The sequence below is a fragment of the Pectinophora gossypiella genome, chromosome 20 (genome assembly GCF_024362695.1).
Source record: "Pectinophora gossypiella chromosome 20, ilPecGoss1.1, whole genome shotgun sequence".
NCBI lineage: Eukaryota > Metazoa > Arthropoda > Insecta > Lepidoptera > Gelechiidae > Pectinophora > Pectinophora gossypiella.
The window spans coordinates 12,687,819-12,713,108 of record NC_065423.1 but is presented as its reverse complement, the minus strand read 5'-3'; the positions used below and the strand labels follow the sequence as shown (position 1 = coordinate 12,713,108).

General features: G+C 41.1%; 1 protein-coding gene across 1 annotated transcript in view; it reads left to right on the top strand.

Moving 5' to 3' along the window:
- The window catches only part of LOC126376336 (phosphatidylinositol 4-kinase alpha), a 41,637-nt gene that overhangs the window by 9,112 nt on the left and 7,235 nt on the right, over positions 1–25,290 (top strand). The window contains exons 4-28 of the mRNA XM_050023668.1: positions 320–433; positions 1,410–1,587; positions 3,679–3,732; positions 6,430–6,530; positions 7,440–7,590; positions 7,870–8,065; positions 11,339–11,449; positions 11,987–12,160; positions 12,966–13,176; positions 13,744–13,855; positions 14,766–14,777; positions 15,899–16,050; positions 16,486–16,607; positions 17,193–17,294; positions 17,469–17,670; positions 18,132–18,269; positions 18,881–18,985; positions 19,107–19,298; positions 20,165–20,378; positions 20,854–21,054; positions 21,415–21,547; positions 21,805–21,882; positions 22,485–22,711; positions 23,919–24,043; positions 24,443–24,589. Coding sequence (XP_049879625.1) covers positions 320–433; positions 1,410–1,587; positions 3,679–3,732; positions 6,430–6,530; positions 7,440–7,590; positions 7,870–8,065; positions 11,339–11,449; positions 11,987–12,160; positions 12,966–13,176; positions 13,744–13,855; positions 14,766–14,777; positions 15,899–16,050; positions 16,486–16,607; positions 17,193–17,294; positions 17,469–17,670; positions 18,132–18,269; positions 18,881–18,985; positions 19,107–19,298; positions 20,165–20,378; positions 20,854–21,054; positions 21,415–21,547; positions 21,805–21,882; positions 22,485–22,711; positions 23,919–24,043; positions 24,443–24,589 — 3,552 coding nt within the window. The remainder of the gene's footprint in view (positions 1–319; positions 434–1,409; positions 1,588–3,678; positions 3,733–6,429; positions 6,531–7,439; positions 7,591–7,869; positions 8,066–11,338; positions 11,450–11,986; positions 12,161–12,965; positions 13,177–13,743; positions 13,856–14,765; positions 14,778–15,898; positions 16,051–16,485; positions 16,608–17,192; positions 17,295–17,468; positions 17,671–18,131; positions 18,270–18,880; positions 18,986–19,106; positions 19,299–20,164; positions 20,379–20,853; positions 21,055–21,414; positions 21,548–21,804; positions 21,883–22,484; positions 22,712–23,918; positions 24,044–24,442; positions 24,590–25,290) is intronic.

The window sequence follows — 25,290 nt, the reverse complement described above, 5'->3', positions numbered from 1 at the left end:
AGGCCAGGTCAAAGGTACTCTAAACCGGTGAGCATGCAGAGTAGAAGAAGCGAAAGTGTGTCAGGATCGTAGTAAGTGGAATTCCGTGGTATCTGCCTTCAACGAGAAATAGGCGTGATTTTATGTATGTGTGTAGGTAGTCAAATACAGACAAAACTTCTGAATTCTTGGTTGACCATCTGCTTACCTCCTATTTAATAGTGTGGTAGAATATCTTCCATATTCTTTCTGAGAGGCTAGCGGAACGCGTATTATATAGATTCTAATCTCTTTATATCTTCTTCATTCTATCTCAATTCTTTCATAATTTCAATTTCAGGTGTTCCCATACAAGTCTTTCTCAGAGACTTTGAATCTCGTCATGGTGACGTTACTACGGGAGTTGCTTCAGCATCAGAAGGACTTGCCGGGACCTTTTACGAAAGACGTTCAGGTAATTAACATAAACATAAACAGCCTATATACATCCCACTGCTGTGCACAGGCCTCCCCTCAATCAACCGGAGGAGGTATGGATCATACTCCACCACGCTGCTCCATTGCGGGTTGATGGAGGTGTTTTTACGTCTAATAGCCGGAACCAACGGCTTAACCTGCCGCCCGCAGTACGGAATCATCTTACCTTTTCAAACAATCAGGGGATTCAAGCCTGAAAAGTGCTTACCAAACAATGGACAGCCTCACATAGTGATTTCGACAATGTCCCTATCGGGAATCGAACCCCGACCGCCTCCGTGGACTAGTGGTTAGAGCGTTAGGCTCACGATCTGGAGGTCCCGTATTCAGGTAATATTCCAATTAATTTGCTCCAAGCATGAGACATGAAGTGGCTTGGTGAGACGGTTGAATGGACCGGTGGTGCTTGTTGAGTGATACTGATTATCCAGTACCACTTGAACCATTTCTCTCGTGTGGGTTGTAAGATTAATGATCGCCCTCATCAACCCTGGCATCAGGATTATTGTTGCCTCTGATATGGCTCATAATATAACAATTACATACTTAATAATAAATTAATAGTAAATAGTAGCTGGAATCGACTGCTTAACGTGTTTCCGAAGACCGCAATCATATTTTTGTCGGAGTATCAGAAGATTTCAGGATGCAATGTCCTTACCAAATCACCGTGGGGATTCGAATCTAGTAAGCTTTTGTTGCATAGTGATTTACCCGACTGCGGCGAAGCAAAAGCGAGGGTTATGTGTTTGATTGAAAAAAATATTCTGATATTCTTCCGAATGGTGATGTTTATAAATGAGCTAACCGTGGTCGAATGCCAATCTGTCCTAAGAGTTTGTTTACCACGGGTTACGACCACGGAGATTCGGAAGAATGTCAGATATTTTTTTTATTGTTTCATATTTTTCGTCGGGTTTTAGTTTTTAACTTTTATTTTTGTTAATTTCTAGGAATTCGTAAAATGCCTATTCCTGAGCGGTCAAACCGAGTTGCAGAGCCGACACCACGACGCGGCCGAGCGTGAAGACAGGGAGACTAATTTCGCAGCAGTCAACAAGTTCAAGGTCAATGTCATGGCTAACTCGGCCTGCGTGGACTTGCTGGTCTGGGCTATTACTGATGAGACTGGTAAGACATTTGTCGTGATTTGGATACTTATTTATTTATTTACAAACATTAATTTACAATGAGGGACTTTCCAATCAACGTCCCCAAAAACTCGATAGATGGCGTTGTTAAGTTTTTTCTTCGTTTAAACTTCTAATTTCATAGATAACAGACATATGCATCTTTTATCTTTGTTTTTGGATGACCCTTTTTATTACACCAAGGTACGATTACAAGTTCCACCCATTATTATTCTGATTGAAATAAAGAGAAGCAATATAGATCCAAATATCAAGCAACAATTACTTTTATATATGCTTCTGCCATTACATTACATTTTTAAATAAGTATGTACCCCAGCAATAAGATAACAGCACCCTAGCTTCTTCCACCCTAAGGTTGCCTGGCAGAAATTGTTGTTTAGCAATAAGGCCGCCTATTGTGCTTATGTTTTATTCGTATGTTTATGTCCTTTATATATGTAGTTGTGGAATAAAGTATTATTGATTGATTGATTGAAAACAGGTATTTATCGCGTTAAAAGTGAACAACGCCATCTATCATGTGTTTGGGGAATGTCGATTGGAAAGTCCTTAATTAAAGTAGATTGAACATGAACGCCCAAAAAGTGGGACGAAAAGTTAAAGCATAAATAGCGATTAGGGAATGCAATCCCGATCTCGCGAGATCTCGTATATTTTTTCGGGATCAATCTCGAAGCATAATAGGATGAGATCTCATTCGAGATTGACGGGATTGGGCGAATCTCCTTGAGTTATACTTTTTGTTTTGAAATGCTAATTTTCAAAGAAAATAATTAGGTAATTAGTAATATTGAAGAATAAAAGTTTCTGTTTTCTTTCAAAAAATATTTTGTTTTAATTAACTTCAATATCACAAACAAGCAGTATTTTATCGTTTTCAGCCATCCTAACTTTACATTTTTTATGAAATAGACGAGATCCCGAAAATTTTGGGATATTTCCAATCCCGCGGGATCTCGAATTTGCGATTTCGAGTCGTCATTGCACTCCCTAATAGCGATTCGTGCTCTAACTCTCACGCAACTCGAATCGAGTTTCTTGATGCGTATGAATGTATAATAGTGAAGTTGGCGTTAAGTTTTGGACGTATTTTTGTATGCCACTCTTGGTCTATGGTTATACAGGGTGTTAGTGACATCATAACGAATACTTTGAGGGAAGATTCAGACCATGATTCTGAGTTGATATCAAGTGGAATTTTCCGTCGCAAAATTCATGATTTTTTATTAGTTCTTTTTTATTATTTTCAATTTTATACTTTTGCGATTGAAAATTCCACTTGATATTAACTCAGAAACACCCTGTATATCAAGTTTACAAGCCTAATTGACGACTCAGTCAAATGAGATACTTTTTACGAAATGTAACGAAAATTGTCTATGGAATTTTATTTTCTGCGTGGAGCTAATGCTCCTTCTTACTCTTTAGTGGCTTACGGCCATTTAAGACTAAAGTGAGACCCAGAGGGGGCGAGAGGGGGTGAGCGATACGAATTGGTGCGGGGCGCATAGTTATCGTACTACGTTGTATTATTATTTATTCTATGGAAATCTGTCTGTTAGTTTTATTAGTTGGTAATTTAAAAATCACTATACCCTGTCTTCTAACTGGATGCATAAAACTTAGAGATATAGTCTATAGTCAGAGAAGAATGCCACGTTATACGACTTTATACGTAGAATATAATATAAATAAAAAAATATATATTTTTTTTAACTTTGTCCGTTATTTCAACTTTTAATATTATATATCGTTTTAATTATACCTTACCTACTACTTCAACTGTAGACTAAATCTCTTTGTTTTTTCTGCTACTGGAAACAGGGAATAGATAACTATATTCTATCAGTATGTACTGTATATGTAGATATTATGTAACTTATATTATAATATTTATATGTATTTTATTATTTTATTATATTATACTTTGATATTTATCCCGCCCTCGCGGCATGGGTTACGCATCGCGCGCGACGTGGCAAATACCACGAAACTCGCGGTATATGACGCGCCACACGCGACAGCGTAACCCATGCAGTAAGGGCTGATGGTATTGTACTGGTTGCAGTGGATAAGGAGTATGACGTGGCAGCGCTAATAAACGCTCTAACCATTCTGATAGGTATAGAGTGGGTGTTTGAGTGACCCCTTGGCTAATGCACTCGAGACATACGTACGACCGGAGTATTAAAATCGGCTAATGATTTAACGTCACACGAGAAGCTATCTCTTCTTATCGTGTCGATGGCAAACTAAAAAGTATCGGCCCAAAACTTGGCAAAAAGTATGGCGCTATCTGCAGCGCTCATCAGATTGTTGGGGCACGCAGGACACGATGTCAGATGTTCTATCGCTTGGGGAACAGTGCCGCACTTGCTCTAGACACGCACACATCTCTCTCACACACTGCTGGGGCACGGGCCTTCCCTATGGATGGATAGGGAGATCGGGCCTCAAACCACTACGCGGGCCCAGTGCGGATTGGTGGTTATTAACGACTGCTAATGCAGCCGGGACCAACGGCTTAACGTGCCTTCCGAAGCACGGAGGAGCTCGAGATGAAAACGTTTTTTTTTTGTGGTCATCCATCCTATGACCGGCCTTTGCGAAAGTTACTAGACACGCACGAGAAGCTATTAAAGAATGGAACGGGTTGCCAACAAGCGAAGCGTGACGACGCACTTAGTATGCCACTATGGTAGTCGCAACTGCAATTAGCGCTTCTCTATGCTTACCATCAGGCATAGTCGCGCCAATATACTTGGAAATTATTATATTATTATTATTAATAGCCCTGGATGTCCAACAGCAGGGCAAAGGCCTCTTCCCAAAAAAAAAAAATCTCTTACTTAGAAATTATAAAAAAAAATGTTTTCTCGTGTGACGTCATACTCGTGTCGTATGTACGCTACATTTTTAACAAAATGCTTTATTAGTTTTAGTATCCCGATATTTTGTTAAACATTTCCCCCCCCCCCCCCCCCCATTTATAGATCAATCCATCCGGGTTTAAACTTTGTGGGTATACATAGTCACGAGTACTAATATGTATACACTTTGATACCATGTCACATTAACTTTTTTGACAAATTAAACCGTAAGATTCATTAAATCTCAAAAGTGATAGTGCGACAGGGTTCTAAAGTGGGTACATGATATTGCTCATGACTGTACCTGTCATAACCCAACCATGCACACCCCATACATTCCATAAAAAACATCTTATTCCTACCGTCCGCCAGCTAACTCGTATGTGCGAGAAAGAAATAGTCTTTCTCTCTCTCTCCCTTATTCCTTACCGGCGTACGGCCATTTAAGACTAAAGTAAAACCCAGAGTTGAGGTCGGCGCCCGATACGAATTGGTGCGGGGAGGAGAATTACCATTCTGTACGTAATACATAAACAGCCTATACTGGGTGTTAGTGATATCGTAACGAATACTGAGGGGGTTGATTCAGACCATGATTCTGAGTTAAAATCAAGTGGAATTTTCCGTCGCAAAATTCATTTTTTTTTAGTTTTTTTAAATTATTTTTAATTCTATACTTTTGCGATGGAAAATTCCACTTGATATTAACTCAGAATAATCAGATGAATCATCCCTCTCAGTATTCGTTACGATGACACTTACACCCCGTACAAGTACATACGGTAGCCATATAAGTAGGTATGGGTGTTAGTGACACCGTAACGAATACTGAGGGGGATGGTTCAGACCATGATTCTGAGTTGATATCAAGTGGAATTTCGTGTCAAAAAATTCATGAAAATTTTTCTTTTCTTTTTAATTATTTTCCAATCCATACTTTTGCGACGGAAATTTCTACTTGATATCAACTCAGAATCATGGCCTGAACCACCCCTCAAAGTTTTCGATACGATGTCACTAACACCCTGTATACGTCCCACTGCTGGGCACAATTATAAATGAACATCTACCGGGTTTAAACCCGGGGCATACAATAATACACATATTATACATAAACTATTAAGCAGCTTAATACGTCCCGCTGCTAGATACATGCCTCTTAATCAACACGACGGGGTATGGAGCATACTCCACCACGCTCCAGAATTGTTGAATTGTATTTTATGTTGGATTTATTGTGTTTTTTTTTTATAAATAGTACCTACCTATTGTATATATTTTATCATGATTTCATGTCCAATACTAATCGACATAATGATGATGTAGATCGAAAAATTCACATGGCCAGGATGAGGTCCCGGTGGTGTTTTGAAACGCTCTTCCCGGGTTCAAGTCCCGTCCAAGTCAGACTTTTTCGATTTCATTTTGTCTTTCTAATACTAATCGTTTTAATTGCAGCCGTTCTGTATGATACTAACTCATGCTTAGGAATGAGACTCATTGACAAATACTGAGGAGAGTTTCAAATTCTACATTAAATCTAAATTTAAAATTTAAAAAAAAAGTAAAGCTGTTTTGGTTTTTAGAGGTTTTGGCAAATGGTGAAAAGGAACCGCGTTATTGTGCATTGTATACGCCTTTGCCTATCCCATCGGTGATACAGACGCGATGCAATGTGTTTTTCAAGTTGCTAAATAGCTTTTGAGGATAGTACAAGCGTCTAAAATTACATTCAGCCATTCACTTACGAGTATCTCCACCATGAAAAAAAAAATAAAGGAGTTGGTATTTATTATTTCTAAATCCTGCATAAAAATATTTTATATTTTTAAACATAAAAATATATTTTTTTAAGTGTATTTTTTTTGCAATATTATGAAATTTCCTCAGTATTTTTCAGTCAACGAGGTATCCAAACAGAATTGTACAAGAACGTGTCATGTTTGTAGGTGCGGATTCGTTGTGCGGACGTTTAACAGAGAAGATAAACTCCAACCACAACCATAAGCTTATCTTGGCTCACATGCCGCTACTGATGGTCTGTCTTGAGGTGAGTCTGAATTCACCAATATACATACTACTTCCCACCCATTTCCCACCGGAGTAAGCAGAGACTATGGAATTCCATTTGCTTCGATCCTGACACATTTCACTTGCTTCCTCCACATTCATCAATCGTTCCACACACGCACGCCAGTTCAGAGTAGATCGTACTGAACCTTTTCTAAGGACATTTCCATTTTGGTCAATGTAGGTCCTTCTACGTCTTCCTCTGCCAGTCCTACATATTTATATACTGCTTTCGTAATCCTATTATCATTCATCCGTTCTACGTGTCCAAACCAACTTAACATTCCCTTCTCAATCTTAGTCGCTATATATATAGCCTACTACACCACATCTCTCTTATCACACTGTTTCTCACTCTATCGCTCAATTTAACACCGTAGATGCTACGCAATGACCTCGTTTCTACGCTATTAATCTTACTTTCATGCTTTTTAAATTCCTAGCTCATAATCCCCAATGGATCCGCCCCTTGCCAGTAGCTGGATTAAACGGCCTCCGTGCGTTGGGCTCACGATCCGGAAGCCCCGGGTTCGAGTCCCGGTGGGGACATATCACAAAAATCACTATGTGATCCCTAGTTTGGTTAGGGCATTACAGGCTGATCATCTGATTGTCCAAAAAGTAAGATGATCCGTGTTTCGGAAGGCACGTTAAGCCGTTGGTCCCGGTTACTACTTACTGAAGTAAGTGAGTAATCGTTACATGAGCCACGTCAGGGGCCGTAGGCGGCTCAGTAATAATCCTGACACCAGGGTTGATGAGGCTGGTATTAAGAAGAATTAGCTGGGTTTAGTTGGTAGAAGGACTTCTAGTGTTCCAGGTGATCTAAATTCTTTGAAGAGGTATGAGAAAAAAATGTCCCTATATTTATTATTTTCTTCTGTTCCAGGGTTTAGGGAAACTAGCGACGAAGTTCCCGACGATTGCAAACACATCGATCTACTGCCTGCGAGATTTCCTGGTGACTCCTTCGCCCATACTGTTCAAACTGCACAAGTTGGAGCTCGAGAAGACAGGACAGGAGCATATGAAAGCTACCAGTAAGTACTCATCACACAAACGGCCTCCGTGGTCCAGTGGTTGTGCGTTGGGCTCACGATCCGGAGGTCCTGGGTTCGATTCCTGGTGGGGACATACCACAAAAGTTACTTTGTGGTCCCTAGTTAGGTTAAGGCATTACAGGCTGATCACCTGATTAGCCAACAAGTAAAGGTTATATTTTTATTATCTCCCAGAACTGAATATTATTTTACATATTTAAGCGTCCAAAAACCTTCAAGAAACGTGTCTAACTATTTGACGTGTTACCCACCTTCCAGCCCAAGGTAAAGAGCTCCAAGGTCTAACAGAAGCAGGGGTGCCTACAAAGTCGACGCCGTTCGAGAAGCTTCGCGACGCGGCCATAGAGAACCTGTGTGTGGCGTTAGAAGCGGCTCTTACGGTGGACCCCTTCTGTGTGCCAGCTCTTGTGGGCTCTGTCAGTAATCGGTTGTTCACCGCTGAGACTAGCGACAGGTTTGTCATAAAAAACATAATATAAACTCCTAGGCACTGTATAAATCGTTTGAAAAGGTCCATACCTTTTGGACCTGGATGGTTAAGGTGATGCGTTTCAGTCAGCTAGGTAACGCTGCGTCAGCAGATGGCGTTACTTCTGCAGTTTTCGTATTTTTTTCCATTTATTCGTTTAGTGTTGAGTTCTGACCCAGTGAAATGTTGGGTGGCGAAATCTTACATACATTATCTTTAAGTTAAGCTACAATTTTGAAGTATTTACTGCAGATATCATATTGAAACATTGCATCAAAAGTTGGTGTCATTTCAATTTGTGTACAAACACGAAGCTGTCACACACACATGCGAACTAGGTTAGCTATTAAAAGAGATGCATAATTTGAAGTCTACTTCTAACTTCTAAATGGCGCATTTGGTAAAGCAGTCGCCGCCATTCTTAAGTTTCACGGTTCAAACCCAAGTGCATGTTTTAATTATTTTTACTTTTTGTATTTTTTTTTTACAATTGAATTTGGCGAACCCGTCTATTTGTTACGGAATTTTCAAAAAGTATCACTTTTACCAATAATATTATAATTATACAATAATGTACTTTGCACTAAAGTACCTTCCGTAATTTCCGTATTTTTTATTTTGTAAAATTCTAACAGGCATTAATCGCATCAGTGAACATGCGGCTAACTAAAAAACTACTGAACGGATTTTTATACGGTTTTCACCAATGAGTAGAGTGATATTCATGGGCGTGCTTTAGGGTATATAATTTCTCTCTCTCTCTCTATTTAAGAGCTGCGCTCTTGTCGGTGGAGTAACCGCCATTCCTCTCTTCTTCCCGCCAAAACCTTCACCTCCCGATACGACACGACCTGCACCTTCTCTTTTATTTGTTTCATAAATGTTATCCTAGGTCTACCCCTTCCTCTCTTCCCTTCAATTTTTCCTTCTATAATGTTTGTTATAAATGAATCGTGTCGTATCAGGTGGCCAATCATATTTCCTCTCCGGTTCTCTATAGTCTTCAATATAATTTATACAAGTATTTTTTTTTGTATAAAATGGTTCAAAAATGATGATGAATGTCAAACATAATTATCGTTACAAATATAGCCGACTTGGAGCTTTCGGCGAAAACGCTGCCTGAGCCCATTGAGATATAACAAAACAACGTATGGTTGAATTGTTCCTTTTTTGTATTGTGTATAAAGAATTGTGTATATGTATTGTATGATTTTACAAATAACGATCACAGTACAGTAATAATAAGGTAGATTTTCCTAAATTGCGTCGGTTCAAACTTTGTCGCATCGCGTTTGAAAGATGTAATAGCGCTTCAGGACGTCCCGCAAGCACGGCGCTGATGTCGCAGTATCCGCATATAATTATTATGACTTGTCATTTAGTTCCAATAAAATCCGCGGGACTTCATACGTATGTCAGTGACAGCTGGTGATAGCATGCGGGACACTTAGCAGCTAATCGAATTCTATGTTGTTTTCGCGCCCAGTCCAGACGACTTGCAGCGCATTTCTGGACTTATATTTACGCGTGGTGTTTATTGTTAGGTTAGTTAGTTCAGGTTAGGACGTCTTTTTTAACGAGGACGTTAAAAAAAGACGAAGCTGGGACGTATTGAAGTAGTATTTCCATATATACGCGGCCTGAAATGGGCTGTTTCGGGGACCTGAACTGGTTGCTGTCGAACTTATTATCACGTTTTCTTGATTAAAATTCATAAATAAGTCAAATAGAAAAAAGAAAAAAGATTTTCGTTAGTTTTAGATCTGTCATGATGTCTGTGATGTTTGTTTATTATACATAAGAATTTCAAAATTTATCTTATTTTTTTTCCCAAAGGGCAAGGCAAAGGGAACTATGCCCATACAGCCATGTCTTGTGTTTTTTTTCTTGATGATGATTAATGAAATGATGAAACCTAAGCCCCCACCCTCGGAGCAGACTCCTACTCCGAACCCCAAACGAAGTAAGCGGCTTGTTGGCGCAAAGCGAAAATAGATAGGTACACTTTGTTTATTGAATATTCCGATTTAATAATACTATCGGGAATGTTTTCCGACTAACTTAATGTGATCATTAACCACAAAACACCACTTCGTATTGATTATTTACATTATTCAATGAAGAAAGCAACCTTCCCGTTCCCGTTCCCACCAAAAAGTCCGCGGCAAAGATAATATAAATAAATCTGTATGTTGGATGGAAAAACAATTAATTATAAATGACTACTATTTAGGCCGGCAAATGCAACAACTATTTTTTTGATTTGGTTTTCCCCGAAGGGTAAGGCAAAGGGAACTATGCCCATACAGCCATTTCATTTTATGTATTGATTTTTTATTATAATATATGTCCTCTTTTAAAACACGGTACTTACCCATTATTTAAAAATGTTTAAATAATATGCGTTAAAACAAAAATATTTTTCCAATATTCCTTTTCTCAGATTGTAGTATTTTTAGTTTTTTATTTATATTTACTTATTCTCTTCATACAAAATCTCTTTATAAATTGTCACTGACATTCTATTACACTTGTCAAGTAGTCAAAGCCTTTAGAGAAAAAAAAACTATCACGCACACAAACTAACATTGACACCTCTACACGCTCAGCAAATACACTGTAATCTGCACCACTACAAATGTAGAATTGATCAAAATTGAGGGTCTGAAATATGGTACTTCTCGTATTCGGACCCTAAATTTTTGTTAGTTAGCGAAAATAATACACCAAAATATTACTATTTATCGGTTTTTTAACAATATTCCTCTATCCGTTTTCCTGTAGCACTGCATCAACTTTTGTATGGAAAACGAATCACCTTAAAACGCCATATCAAAGCAATACATCTGAAAACGCAATATTGCTGTGTTTTTTTTTTGTTATGCAATATTGCTATTTGACATTTGTTTACTTTTATATGCGCAAATGTCAAATTGCAATATTGCTTTTTTTTCAGGAATTGCTTCCATGTGGCCTTTTAAACATCCCTGATATATAAAACTTGGATATATGGATTGTTTTGTTTTTTTTTTTGTTTTCGACGTGACATATTGTAGATTTGCCGTAGATGGCATTAACTACTTGGCCGGAAAAATGGGGAGCGGTGGGGGCTCAGATGGGGGGTGCGGATGCCCAGTTGGAGGCGAATCTCGACGCAGGGCCTCGTAGTACCTATATTTTGTGTGTGCTGCAAACTTTTATTTCTTTTGTAATATTATTGTAGATTTACACCAAGATTTGGAACCTTATTTCCAGTGAATCATCGCTAATCAGCACGAATATTGTGATCATGTTGGGTCACGTGGCGGTAGCTCTGAAGGACACTCCAAAAACAACGGACACCATTCTGCAATTCTTCCAACAAAGGTCAGTATCTAATTAATCTAATCTGCCATTCCGTTTTAAAGTAGAATATTAAACCGATCAAAATTCCGATAATATATTGATCTGTGGTATACAAATGGTGGCTTCTGTAAAAAAACCGTACCTTTCAAATCTTCAGGTTAGGTAAGCGACTCTGTCTAATGAGTCGCTCTGTAGAGAATGTCGCTAAAAGACACAACAACCTTTCTATAATAATTCTGTTTACTATTACCATGTCACATTCCGTAGACTATGAACACGAAACTTCTGTATTTGACCGATGGTATATCGTAGCCAAAAACAAACAGTGCCAGTCTTGATGAAAATTGTGTGTTGAAAGGAATCAATTCGGTGTAACATAACATAGCATCTCGGAAGGATTAGGCAGAGGTGTATTATAGTATACACATCCACTCCTCTATGTTTAAGTAATAGGGGACGTATTGCCATTAACCAGTAACAAATCCTGGAAACCGCGTGATATCGATTATCTATGATCCAAATATGAAATGTGTATGTTTTATTTCCAATTTTCAACAGACTGTGTCGCGCCCCCTCGTCGCTGGACACGCTGATAGTGGACCAGCTGGGTTGCATGGCGCTAGCCAGCCCCGAGGGTCCGGCGCACGACGAGATCATGCGCATGTTCACCGTCATCACCGTCGAGGCGGCCAGCGCATCTTACCAGCACACTGACGACCGCAAGCAGTACAGGTACACCATCGGCATCTGATCATTGGTGCACTTCTGGGGGGCTAAAAAGCCACATTGAAGCAATTCATCTGAAAGAGCAACATTGCTCATTGATATTTAATGACTTTGTGCACTTACTTTTATATGCGAATGAATGAATTGTGTCGATGTGGTCTTATTAACCCTTACTACTATCTGTTAAAAGCTGTAAAGTCTTATAGCAGCATGGTATTTCTTGCCACATCACATAGCAAACAAATGATAGTTTGCAGTAGGTGGTCATCACTAATTTAAGAGCCACGCTCTTGTCGGTGTAGCATTCTCCATTCTTGTCTATCAAAGGCCAATTCTTTCACTTCCTTATAAGACACGACGTTCACATTCTCTTTATTCCATGTAAGCTCGTCTTGGTCTTCCCCTTCCTCTCTTTCCTTCGTAGTAGGTAGTAGACGACGACAAATATTTCTAAGATTTATCAGACATTCTTCGTTATGTTTTATGCGCCAATTTCGAAATCTTGCGCGCGTTTCTCTCAAAAAACAGTGCTGGACATAATCTTCTCCTAATCGAATGAAGGGCTCACGCCCTGATTCTAGTTCTACTACGGGTTGGTACAAAAGCCTTTAGAGCCAATAGAGCGAAATAAATGCCACGTTAAGAGGCCTTTCTTTAAGAATTCAATTCAAAACACTTTTGTACGAAGATAAACGTAACAAATAGAACAAATACACAGAAAAGTTACAATAGGTATCCAATAGGATAGAATTCCTCAATATCACTGCGCACGTATTAAATTTGATGCTTACTCCAGTCAAATCTCTTCCAGGCACGTATCAGGTGCTGTCCTCAACGCCCTGGCCAACATCGCGGCCAACGTGCGCGGCACAGGTGCTCGGCTGGAGCTGCTGACGCGCCTGCTAGAGCTGTTCGTGCAGCTCGGGCTGGGCGGCGAGCGAGCTACGGACCGCTCGCCCGCGCCCGTGCTGAAAGCTAGTGGCAGCGCTGGGAATTTGGGCGTGCTTATACCTGTTATTGCGGTTAGTATCATTGGGCCAACATAGCGGCCAACAATAGCCAACATACTGGCCAATATGTTGACGAACATAGCGACTACATTGCGCGAAGCGTGTGCTCTTGAGTACTGTTCGTGCAACTAGAATAAGGCGGGGAGCACGCCGACGTTCTTTCAAATGAAATCAAATGAAATCAAATCAATTTATTTGCGAGAACACACGTCACTACGTCTTTACGTTTAAGTTTGACTATCAGTTACGATTTTGGCTGGTTTCATTAAGTCAAGAAGAAGTTCTATATTATATCGACATAGATTATTGTTCAGCTTTTACTGCGGAGTTTGATGTTCCATAAATTTTATCGGTATGCAGGACACCTTGCAGTAGATAGGTTTTCGGCGAATAACTGTCACTTGCTGCTTTGTCAGATAGAAATCTAGCCTGTCATTGGATACAATTTCAGTAAATTGACAGTCATTTTTACTTTTAAAGTTTTGATTGCGATAAAAACTGGAGGACGAGTTAGGCCTCTGGATAGGTACGTGATACACCGAAATAGGCACGGTAAATAAAGACTTTTTTCTTTTCCAGGTTCTAGTCAAAAGATTGCCACATATAAAAAACCCGAAGCCCAGACTGCACAAATTGTTTAAAGACTTTTGGCTGTATTGCGTCGTCATGGGCTTCACAGCTGCTGAATCAGGTAAAAATTCCATTTATCAAGGATTTTCTCTAAATAATAATACTGATTTAAAATTTGCAGTTAGGAACCTTATCGCACTCACAACTTCAATAATTATCAAGTGAAAATGCCTTGTGAGTGATCGTAACTTATTGCGACAAGGTTCTATGCCTTTGTGTTTGTATTTATAATTCTTGACATTGTAAAGCGATAGATGGTCATAGAAGTTGCAATACTCAAGTGTAGAGCTGAAATAATAATATTAGGGTTGGATTTCAAGTCATTTCATCACCTTCACAGATTTTTTACTTCTTTTACCACCTATCGCTGAATGGTATAATGCCAGCCGTATTGTTTGACATGGGCCAGATCTTCGGTCAACTAGTGTAAAAAATTGGGAACCATGTTACCAAAAAGGGCTCTTGGTGTTAGAATAATAACCCTGGCGGCACCAGTGTTATAGAGGCATCGATAGCGTTACCAGGTCAGGAACCAGGATTCAATGCAAATTCCTTAAGTCGGGAAGCTAAAAGAGTCACCCCAAAAGTTGAAAGGCAAACTAACTTGTGCAGCTGTAGGTTTTAATTTTCATTGGCTTCAGTTAGCTTCCATTTGCGCTTGTCTCGATTTTTCACGTTTTGCAATTATTTTTTTGGACATTTGAAGTCAATTAAAATTACAACCCACAACTACACATGTTAGTTTGTCTTTAGACTTACGCACCTTTTGAAACTAGTGACATAAGTCTTCGATTTACCAACATGACAAAAGAACAAAGTAGTAAATTGCCTTCCGAATCAAGTCTAACATAAGTAATATCTCCCGCGTCAAACAATGGCTGGCTCAAACAAATCAAGCACTGGAATAAACAATAATATACTGTATATAAGAGTATCGCTAAACAACTGTTCTTTGTTCTGCCCACGGGTAGCGATGCGAAAGAGTGAGTAACGTCGCTTCTAGACTACATAGATGTATGTCCTTTGGTTTGGTAATGATGAGTTTTTTCTGCGTTTTTCCTATGGTGCTATATTCATCAAAAGCTCGAATGATTTAAGAATGCTACAGTCACCGTTGCCGAACTTGGCAGGGGTGAGAATCTAATCATTGGTGAATTAATTCTTTGTTGGACTGAAGCATTTACCCTAGTAAAAGAATACAATGCGTTCAGCTGTTTATCATATCGTAAAAGTTGTCTTAGAGTGTCCGTACTTATCTTTTTGTAATTTCCTTTTGTATGAAGTTCAGTATGAGTAGATTTGCTGATAATTAACCTGCAATAAAAGAATGCAATTTGAAGTAGTTATTTTACATACTTTCAATTCTTATTTCCTTAATTAATTCTTACTTAACCACCTGCGGAATACATTTCCAGACACAACAGTAAGACAATGGGGTTTGGATTTTAAAAGAACATTGGACCTTAGACCTTGAAGTTGGATATAGCACCATAAGTTATGACAAGTTGTGATGATCGTGGGTTGTCGGTAGTTCCGACTCTGTCAAGTGTAGTTTGACGTTTATTTTGTAACAGTGTGCTTCTAGGTCTTGTAGTGTGCGTTGTTAGATTTCTATTTTTATTTGTAGGGCGTTGTATAGATTACGCTTCGTTTTTCAGTGAGTTTTCGAGTGTACTTTTGGTTTTTGATACCTATAGTGTGAAGTTGGGAGAGTTGAAATTTGGTTGTCACCACTGCATCTTGAGATACTTTTACTAAGTCCTGTCAAAGGAAACCTATCCTAGAATGTTGACCAGGAGAGATCCCACTAATAAACATCAGATATGATTACGAGTTTCCTGCATATGTTTGAAGTGGTCTTTTCAGTTCCCGTCCAACTTTCATGTAATTTTCAACACCATTATCAAAAAAAGTCCTTTGGCTTTGACTATTGGCCACATTTTAAAATACCCATTTGAGAAGAGTGGATCTTGCTCAGATTTGGACATTGATAAAGTTCAATGAATAGCCAATAGACTTTCCTCATAGACCCCAGTGTGATTGTAAGTGGATTTCAACTGTAAACTTTTACAAAATGGTCTATAATTTAGTTTAATACCCACAGGGCTATGGCCACAGGAATGGTACACGGGAGTGAAAGAGATAGCAGTAAAGTCTCCGTTCCTTGTGTCGCAAACTTCACTGCGGTCGGAAATGCGCGAACTTCAGTACACTTCCGCTGTCAGGAACGATTCTGTATCTATCACTGAGCTGCAGGTAAGTACCGTTATACTAATCAAGGTATTCGTATTTGTAATATAATTATTATCATGGTTAAAGAAATAAACATGTTTGATTGGTATATGATATTGCATCCAACACTAAACCAAACCTTATCCAACTGAATATCGATTGTCATGATTTACTATAGTAAAGTAAATCGTCCTTTTTGGTAAAAGCAACGACTAAGCGATGAGTAACGAGAAGTTTATTGTACATACAAGACAGCACACAAACGAAAATGTAGTACAAGTACAAGACCGTCGAAGTTTTTCTCTTAATTCTAGCGGAAAATTCTACTATCACAGCTATGAAAGCGATACATTAAAACTAAAAATGTTTGAAAATGGTGTTCTTTATCTGCGAAGAAGAATAGGTAGATGAGTTATTCTTAATGATATTATGTCTCATTGGTGTTATAATTCTTAACAGGAGTTGAAGACGCAGATCCTGAACCTATTAGACCACCCTCCAGATGTGACGGTACTAGTCAACAAGCTCACGTTCGCGCCGTGCATGTATTTGCTTAGCGTCTACTGGCTTGAAACACTGAGGTGAGTATTATTAGAGTGTTAGTGTGGGGATTAGATAAAACCTCATTTTAATTACCTTAATATATACAGGAATTCTTCCATTATTGTCACTCAGCTCCGATCTATACATGTAAATATCTGGTGAGATCGGAAATGACACACGGTGAGATTTTATTTGATTTAGTACGCTTTTAAATCTGCCAACGTGAACACGTCTCAATTTTTAAACACTATAGCGACTGTTATTTCGGTAAGTTGCTTTCGGTTTATGAGCCATCATCATCTATCGCTTGGGTCATGAGGTCCCTGATATGGCTCATGTTCCGACTATGTACTTACATCATAAGTAGAACCTAGGACCAACGGATTAATATGCCTTCCGAAACACGGATCATTTTAGTTTGGGACAATCAGGTGATCAGCCTGTAATGTAATCAAACCAGGGGTTACGAAGGAAATTTTGTGATATATCCCCACCGGGATTCGAACCCGGGACTGTTATTGGTCTAAGCTCTATTCACGCGCAGTAGCATCGATGCAAACACGCGTTTTTGTACCATGTGTACTCGTATATCAACGTCTAATAGACTTGTGTTATTTGCACAGAGTGTGCAACTCTCCGGAGCCAAGCTTGCAGCCCATCATCGAGTACCTTAGTGATACGGCGCTACACAAGGATAAGAGCGGCATGTGGCAGTGTGTGGCCAGGTGAGAGCTTTAAACGACGAACATTTCAAAGATATTTCAATTTGAGAAAGATTTTACTTTCAATGTTATTATTGTATTTGTCTTTTTTAAACTTAATTTTTCCTGAACCTAAATTGTGTACTTTTTATGCGTTTCACAACCTTTCGACCGTTATAAAACTACTACTCTTTCCAGTGTCGGCGACAAAGTATTCCAGAAGTTTCTGGATTGTATGTCTGAGAAAGTGAAGGATGAGAGCCGCGAGCGCGCGCTGGAAGGTCACGCGCAATTCCTGCTGGTCAATTTCAACCACATACACAAGCAGATACGACGCGTCGCTGATAAATGGTTGGCTGCCTTGGTTGATAGATTCCCGCATCTACTGTGGAACTGTCAGGTTAGTTAGCTAGGTCGACTTCACTTGCGCGGAAGAAAGCGAAAGCGCTCCCCTAGATTTTGGCTTGACGGCAGTGATATGGACATCGAGGTTTTAGTCAGTGCGAGCCCTTCATTACCCTCCAGCTGGAGATTTGGGCAGATTTCACCTAGGTCTCTAAACAAATGATACTCGCTGAAGGTATGCTTTATGGATGGTTAATAGACCACCTTTCTGTCATAAGAGTTGTTTTGTTGTAAATACATATAAACAATCAATATCTCCTACTGCTGGACTCAAACCCAGGCATGGTTTGCCTACATTAGTATACCTATACTCCACAATGCTGCTTTTTTATGAAGATGGGTTGAGGAAGGTATAGGAATAGCAGCAGCAGCAGCAGCATATAGCTTAGCAGGTTGACATGTTCTCCAGCCGCCGCATGTTTTTATAACAATTAGTAAGCAATCGGTCCCTTCCAGGTCCTCTGGTCCATGTTAGACATCCTGCAAGTTCTAAGCTTCAGCTTAGAGCTGGATGCCAACCAGGAGACGCCGCTTCTCAAGGTGCCCGGCACTGACTTCACACTGCAGCTGCAGGACACACTCGAAGGCAGAGAGGTTCGTTGTATTATGGAATCAATATTCGTTTCTTTTTCACAATCATTATATATTTACTAGAATAAAATCAAAAATCTAAGAGCTCTAGCTGTTAAACTTTAGATGTTAACGGCCTCCGTGGTCCAGTGGTTGTGCGTTGGGCTCACGATCCGGAGGTCCTGGGTTCGATTCCCGGTGGGGACATATCACAAAAATTATTTTGTGGTCCCTAGTTTGGTTAGGACATTACAGGCTGATCACCTGATTGTCCAAAAGGTAAGACGATGCGTGCTTCGGAAGGCACGTTAAGCCGTTGGTCCCGGTTATTACTTACTGATGTAAGTTAGTAGTCGTTATATATGAGTCATGTCAGGGGCCTTTGGCGGCTCAATAGTAACCCTGACACCAGGGTTGATGAGGTTGGTAATTCACCTCACAAACCCACACGATAGAAGAAGAAGACTTTAGATGTCTGTTCTGTTCTTCACTAAATCATCAATAAAACTAAAAGAGTTACTTAATTATTTTTTTAAATACAACTTCTGAAATGTCATCGTTTAAAATGTCATCTCTATCGTTAGCACTAATATCTTTAATAGGTTAATTGAAGTCTTGTTTGTGTTTTTCTGTAGTGCATCGTGAAAGACTTCGCGGATCGGTGCCATGGTATCGTGCAGGAAGCCATGAAGTGGGCGCCACAGTCTACACGCTCTCATCTACAGGAGTACCTCAATCAGGTAAGGACCGAATATAAAAATTTTCAAAAGCTGTGTAGCAGTGGTTGTTCTTTGGATTTGGTGATTTACAAGATTTACCTTTGGATGAGCTTCTTTTTTCCTATTAATTTTCCCCCCACAGGTCCCGAACTCGACGCTGTGGCACCACTGCGGTCTAGCCCTGGCCACATCAGCGCTACTAGGTGCTGCGGGGCTCAACCGTAGCTCGGCGCCGCTGGCTCGCGCCGCGCTCGACAAGCGGCCGCCCTGCGTCACGCAGGACTCTGCGGCCTTGCTGGCTGTTGTTAGCCAGAGGTCTCGGTATGCTGGTGAGGTGAGAGAGACTTGTAATGAAAAATGTGATGTGTGTGTCGGTATATTTGAATTGTCGTATTTTGTATTCTTTGAGAAGAGTCGGTTGTAGAATATTCAGGTTATGTAAGCGGACCCTGGATCTGATGGGATAACTCTAGACAGATGATGATGATGAGAGAAGTCGGTTGTTCTTGCGGGAAGATTGATGCCGATGACGCCCAAGGCTGAACACACATTTTTTCTATGCGGCCTATTGATTTGTCTTCTGGAGGAGGTCAGAGTTTTGTTTTCTCAGATGGAGCGATGGGCACGGATCGTAACCTTTTAAGTGCTTCAAAACTGGTACAGCGGGCTTAGCACCGTAAGCGCGCGACTCTTTCTCACCTCGACATACGTCACCTGTCACTGTCTCGCAGTATTGCACAGAAAGAGACAGACCACCTCTGTCGCGGCGAGAAAGAGTCGCGTGCTTACGGTGCTAGGCCCGCTGTACCAGTTTTGAAGCACTTAAAAGGTTACGATCCGTGCCCATCGCTCCATCTGAGAAAACAAAACTCTGACCTCCTCCAGAAGACAAATCAACCGTAAAAGATGGTCTGGCCACCTCAATGCTTATCCGAGTGCCTGGCTGGAGATTCCGTCATCGGCATCGCCACATCAGCCGCTCAGCACGTCTCCTTGATGTGTCGAATGACGTTCTCGGGTTCGGAGTCCCGATGGAGCTAGTAGTAGAGGAAATGGCAGGTTACAGCACGAAATTGAGTAGTTGTTGCAGGTGCGGTGCCGCGTATGTTTCGGTTAGGTACGATGGCAGTAGAAGGACGCGGCGCATTGAGTCCTGTAGATTCTTTATTAGTTATAAATGACCCTGTTTTGCTTCCTTAGGTGGCTGGAGCAGTAAGCGCGGAAGGCGGCGGCGAGGCGGCCCTGTGGCGCGTGGGCGCTCGCCTGCAGCAGCAGCTGCAGGAGGCGTGCGACAGTGGCAGCGAGACGGCGCACCGCGCGGCGCTGTGGCGCGCCACGGCGCTGCTGGTGCACGCGCGGCACCACGCCACCGTGCACAACGCGCACAGGGTGCGGGCGCTGCTGCACACCATCGGTGAGTGCTGCTTTCCAACTGAATCTTTGATTGATCTGTCATTATTTCTAATCTGTCCTTATTCATTGTGGTCCTGTGGTACACTAGCTTTTTTCTCAAACGGGGAACGCCGGTTCGAACCCCAGTACCGGAATTGCACCAATGACTTATATTTCTTAAGTGTAGTTTACACAGTATGGACAGCGATTTGGCTCACAATCTATCACGTTGGTCTAATAGAACATTCGGTGAAGTGTGGATAGTTAGGTCATCTTGCGATGGTCTCTGTCTACCCCATTGGGATATAGTCGTGAGCTTATGTTATCCTTCCTCCCTCGGGGCTTCCTGCCACATGCTAAATTGACCTTGCTGTTTCGCATTGGCTTATATACCCATAAGAGTTTTATCTAAGAGGTATTGTCACTAATTAACCCAAATAATCGATGTCATCCAAAAAAAACAAAAACGATAATTTTACATATCCTCTCTTCATCAGCATGGTCGCAAGTAGACGTTTTCACCGAAGACGCGGTGACAACAGCGGTGGAGTGCTGGCAGTGGCTGAGCACGTCGCGGCCCGACCTGGAGCTGCGCCTGCTGCAGGAGATCTTCGCGGCCTGGCAGTGCAGCGTCGACAGGAAGATGGGGTTATTCTCTAAACAGGCTGAGGAGATCAACCCCCTGGCCGCTTACGAAGGTGAGCAGACTTAGAGTAGATGACGCCTCATAGTATTCTGAGGTGCAGTTTTAACTAACACACGACGCTGACTCGATGTGGAACAACTTCGAACCGCGCAGTTCCCGCCGTATCTGAACGAATCCTAATTTGGGGTCTAAAAAGGCCACATCAAATCAATCCATTTAAAGAGCTATATTGCAATTTGATTCAGAGGTAAGTGCGCAATGACAAGAAATGTCATAGCAAAATTGCATTTTTTTGTGAATTACTTCAATGTGGCCTTGTTAACCCAACTGATCTCTTTATTTCTTTAGGAATATCCATATCTAATGCACATTCGTGAAGACTGTTACTATGTTAACCCGCATTTGTCTACAGGTGCGAAGCTGGAGCCTCGACCACCGTTCGTGGCGCCGCACGCGGTGTGGGTGCGCTATCTGTGCGAGGTGGCTGACACTGCCAAGTACAACAGTTTGGAGAAGGTCGAGATGCTAGCTGCTTTACTACACAGGTATTGTAACTTGTAAAAATCATATGGCGTTAATTATACTAGGCTTTATAAATCTACACCGTTGCGCGTTTTGTGGTTTGATCTTCAAGCCTGCAGTTGCATAAAGAACTTTCCTTTCAGCCCCATTAATTAAGGGAACGTATCCCACTCCCAGAACGCTCCTGGTAAAGGATTTGTGTGAGTCGACCTATATACATATACACTGTGTATATACACTTGAGGGGTGATAATTTAATTGTTATTTTTGTATATTGTAGGACGTTACCCATCACAGTGGGCGATATGCGAGGAGAACACTTAAACAGGCATGTTGAAGCCGTCGGAGTGAGATTTAGGTGAGTGTTTTTTTTATAGTCTGTTGTATTCAAACGTCGACATAAACGAGATACATTCTGAAATAAAGAAGAATGTGAAATAAGTATTATATTATCCGTGATAGCACTGTTCGGAGAACGTGTGACTTACAACGTAGTGTCCCTGGTTCGAGTCCCTGCTCGGGCTCTAAACCTGAATGAAGTGAGCTTGGATTCATGTTTGGATCATAGATAATTAATATCACGAGGTTTCCAGGATTTTTGCCCGGTTAATGGCAATGGGCTCGCCCCCTATTACATGGGACTTAAACATAGCTAGGTGTACGGTGTACGGTCACGAGTACTAATATGTATACACTTTGAAACCATGTCACATTAACTTTTTTGACAAACCCGTAAGTCTCATTAAGTGTCAAATATGATAGTCTGACAGGGTTCATGTACCCCCTACATGATATTTCTCATGACTGTACTATACACCTCTGCCTAAGCCTTCGGGGATACAAATGTAACCCATTACGTTACGGACAATTTAACTCATAAATGGATTTACATCTATGTTATATGCGCAAACTCTTTCATAATTCTCCGTGATGTTGGTGCAATAATGTGTATTCTTCTAGACTCCTGTCATGCGGCCTATCCCTGCTGCAAGGCGACATCCTGCCGCGATCGTTGGCGCGGAACATCCTCCGCGAGCGAGTGTATTCGTGCTGCCTGGACTACTTCTGCCGCGGTCTGCAGTGCCCGTCGCGCGCCTCCGGGCAACTGCGAGAGGATATCATCTCTCTCATCAAGTTCTGGCAGCTGATGCACTCTGACAAGAAGTATTTGAAGAGCAGTGATATTGGTAAGTTTGTTTTGGTTTGGAAGATTATGACATCTTCATCATAGCAACCCGTTGGTTGTTCAACTTTCGACGGAGAGAGCTGAAACTGGATATATGATCCACGCAGGATATTTTTTTTTGCCATACGCAATAATAATAATAATCGACCCATGCGTTGAGAGGTTTCCCCTTCTTCAGTTATCTACCCCTGGGTCTCCATTTGGTTTCGAATAACGACCATGTACACTTCCTTCTTGCAATAGTAGTGACTATGTCACACCCTTATAGTCCGGCAATCTCGTGCGCGACCCTCCTGCGGGGCGACAGACGGTGGCGGGGACGGGGTAGCTAAGATGTCAGCGGGTAGCAGGTGGTGTAGCGGGGAAGGGAAACGCGTGCATCTGCGCGTCAAGTACGGCAGTCTCGGCCGCGCAGCCGAAGCGGCAACACGTGCTTGATAATCTGTACTACTTTGAGGGCGACGCACACGAGATTAATATCTGAGGATGAGTGAGGCGATCTCAAGACAACTTAAGGAGGTTGTACATAAATAATTAATGAGCAAAACACGGAGAAATCAAAGAGAAGTGACGAAGAATATCAAACGGAGAGTGAAAATGAAAGCGATATGGAAATTGATTTATAATAAAACAATCTATTAATATTTTAGTTTTCCTAATAATTGGTCGTCAAGCATAATAATAAAAATAAAATAGTTCTATCTTTTTATTCACTCCTACATATATTACGTCACAAGTAAGTACAACTTATTGCAAGATTTATCCTGGCACACTTCTCTACGTGTGCAGCCGTGTTCTAGAATGTCAAGATGATGACGCGCTACCCCGTCCCCGCCACCGTCTGTCGCCCCGCAGGAGGGTCGCGCACGAGATTGCCGGACTATAACACTCCATGCAAAAAAGTTATTCTTAGCGTATGCCGCCTAACGTGTAAGTACGAACGAGATACAGTTCGCGCGCTCTCTCCCTCACTCCTTAAGGACTTACGGCCCAGATGGGGTGAGGTTACCGTTCTATTCGTAGTCATCTCCTCCCTATCTTTATCCCATTCCTTCCAGGGTCCAATTACCTAACCTGAATATTCTACAGGTCCGGATTTTACAGAAGCGACTACTTATCTGATCGTCCAACCCGTGAAGAGAAAACAATCTCAGTACATTGTCGGATTGGTATTATAGGTGTAAAATAATGGCTACTAATTTACCCAGGTGAGATGGAGACGGCGGGTCCAAGCAGCCAGCAGTCAGTATACACGACCGCGTCAGCTGACAACCGCTCGTCGCTGCACAGTTCGGACATCGGCAGCCGACACACAACTGGATGGATTAATACTGTAACTATACACACGTTATGCCGTGTTCTTTTTTTCTTTGAATTGGTTCAAATGTTCAGTTTCATTCCCTGCCTATTGTGCAACGGATATACAAAGAATAAGATGATTGCAGCCAAATAAAAAAAAACTTATTAGAATTCATGTAAAAGATACTATCAAAAGCATAAATGTTTTGATAAGTTCTCTTTTAGACATCACACAGTAAACTTAATAATAATTAGTAATAAAACACTTTATTGTGCACAAATTTACAAGACATTTACAGCGTCGATTCCTTGTCACACTAACAACTTGTGGCTAGCGGGGTACTATGCTCTGTTCGGTACCCCGAAAACATCCTTGGGCGGCAGCCTCGCCGCCAAAACCTTCACAGTATGATGTTTCGTATGCATGTGTCAGGTGCCGATGTCCACCACGACGCTGAGCAGCGGCGCCGGCAGCATCGCGGGCAAGCGCTCCAACCGCAGCGTCAAGCCCGCACCTAAACCACAGGAGACCTTCGTCAAAGACTATGTCAGGAAGAGGAACCTTATTCTGGAACTTATGGTAATATTCTCCACTCTTGTCTATCTCAGGCCAGTTGTTTGTCAGTTCGGTTCGCGGAGAATGCTACAAGAGCGTGCTTAAATTAATGATGTTCATGGTAATATTAGTTTGTTCATTTATTAACAGAAGTTCAGACCCGGCCACGATGTATCCGGTTCAAGGGACAGCGATAGCCTTCCATAATCCCGGTTTTGGCGAACTAAAAAGCAACATAATGGTGCTGATTCCTGTCGTAACCATCTAATTTTCTTTTAAGTTATACTTGTCATTTTCTCCGTTGAAAAGGAAAGGGACAGGTTATCGACACGCATAAAATTTATGGAACACACACTCTCAAAGATATATTGGCCAATAACCCGACAGAATTAAGTTGACAGCACACGTCAAACGGGTTGCATACCACCGAGTTGCCTATTTTTTTCGCCAGGGTTATTCATTCATTTTAAAATTAACATCTGCCAAATATCTCTTTCTTTTTTGGCAGATAAGAAAATGACAGGTATAACTTAAAATAAAATTAGGAGGTGTCTGCAGGAATCGGGGCCATTGTCGTCATTGCACAACTAATGGCCACTGGCATATTCCCAATTCGGAATAGGCTAGAGGACAACCTAGACAGATAATTTTAACGAAAGGCAACCGGAGCTTTAACCAATTTACAAACGATTATGACAATAGTGTCAATCTCATATATTTTTAAG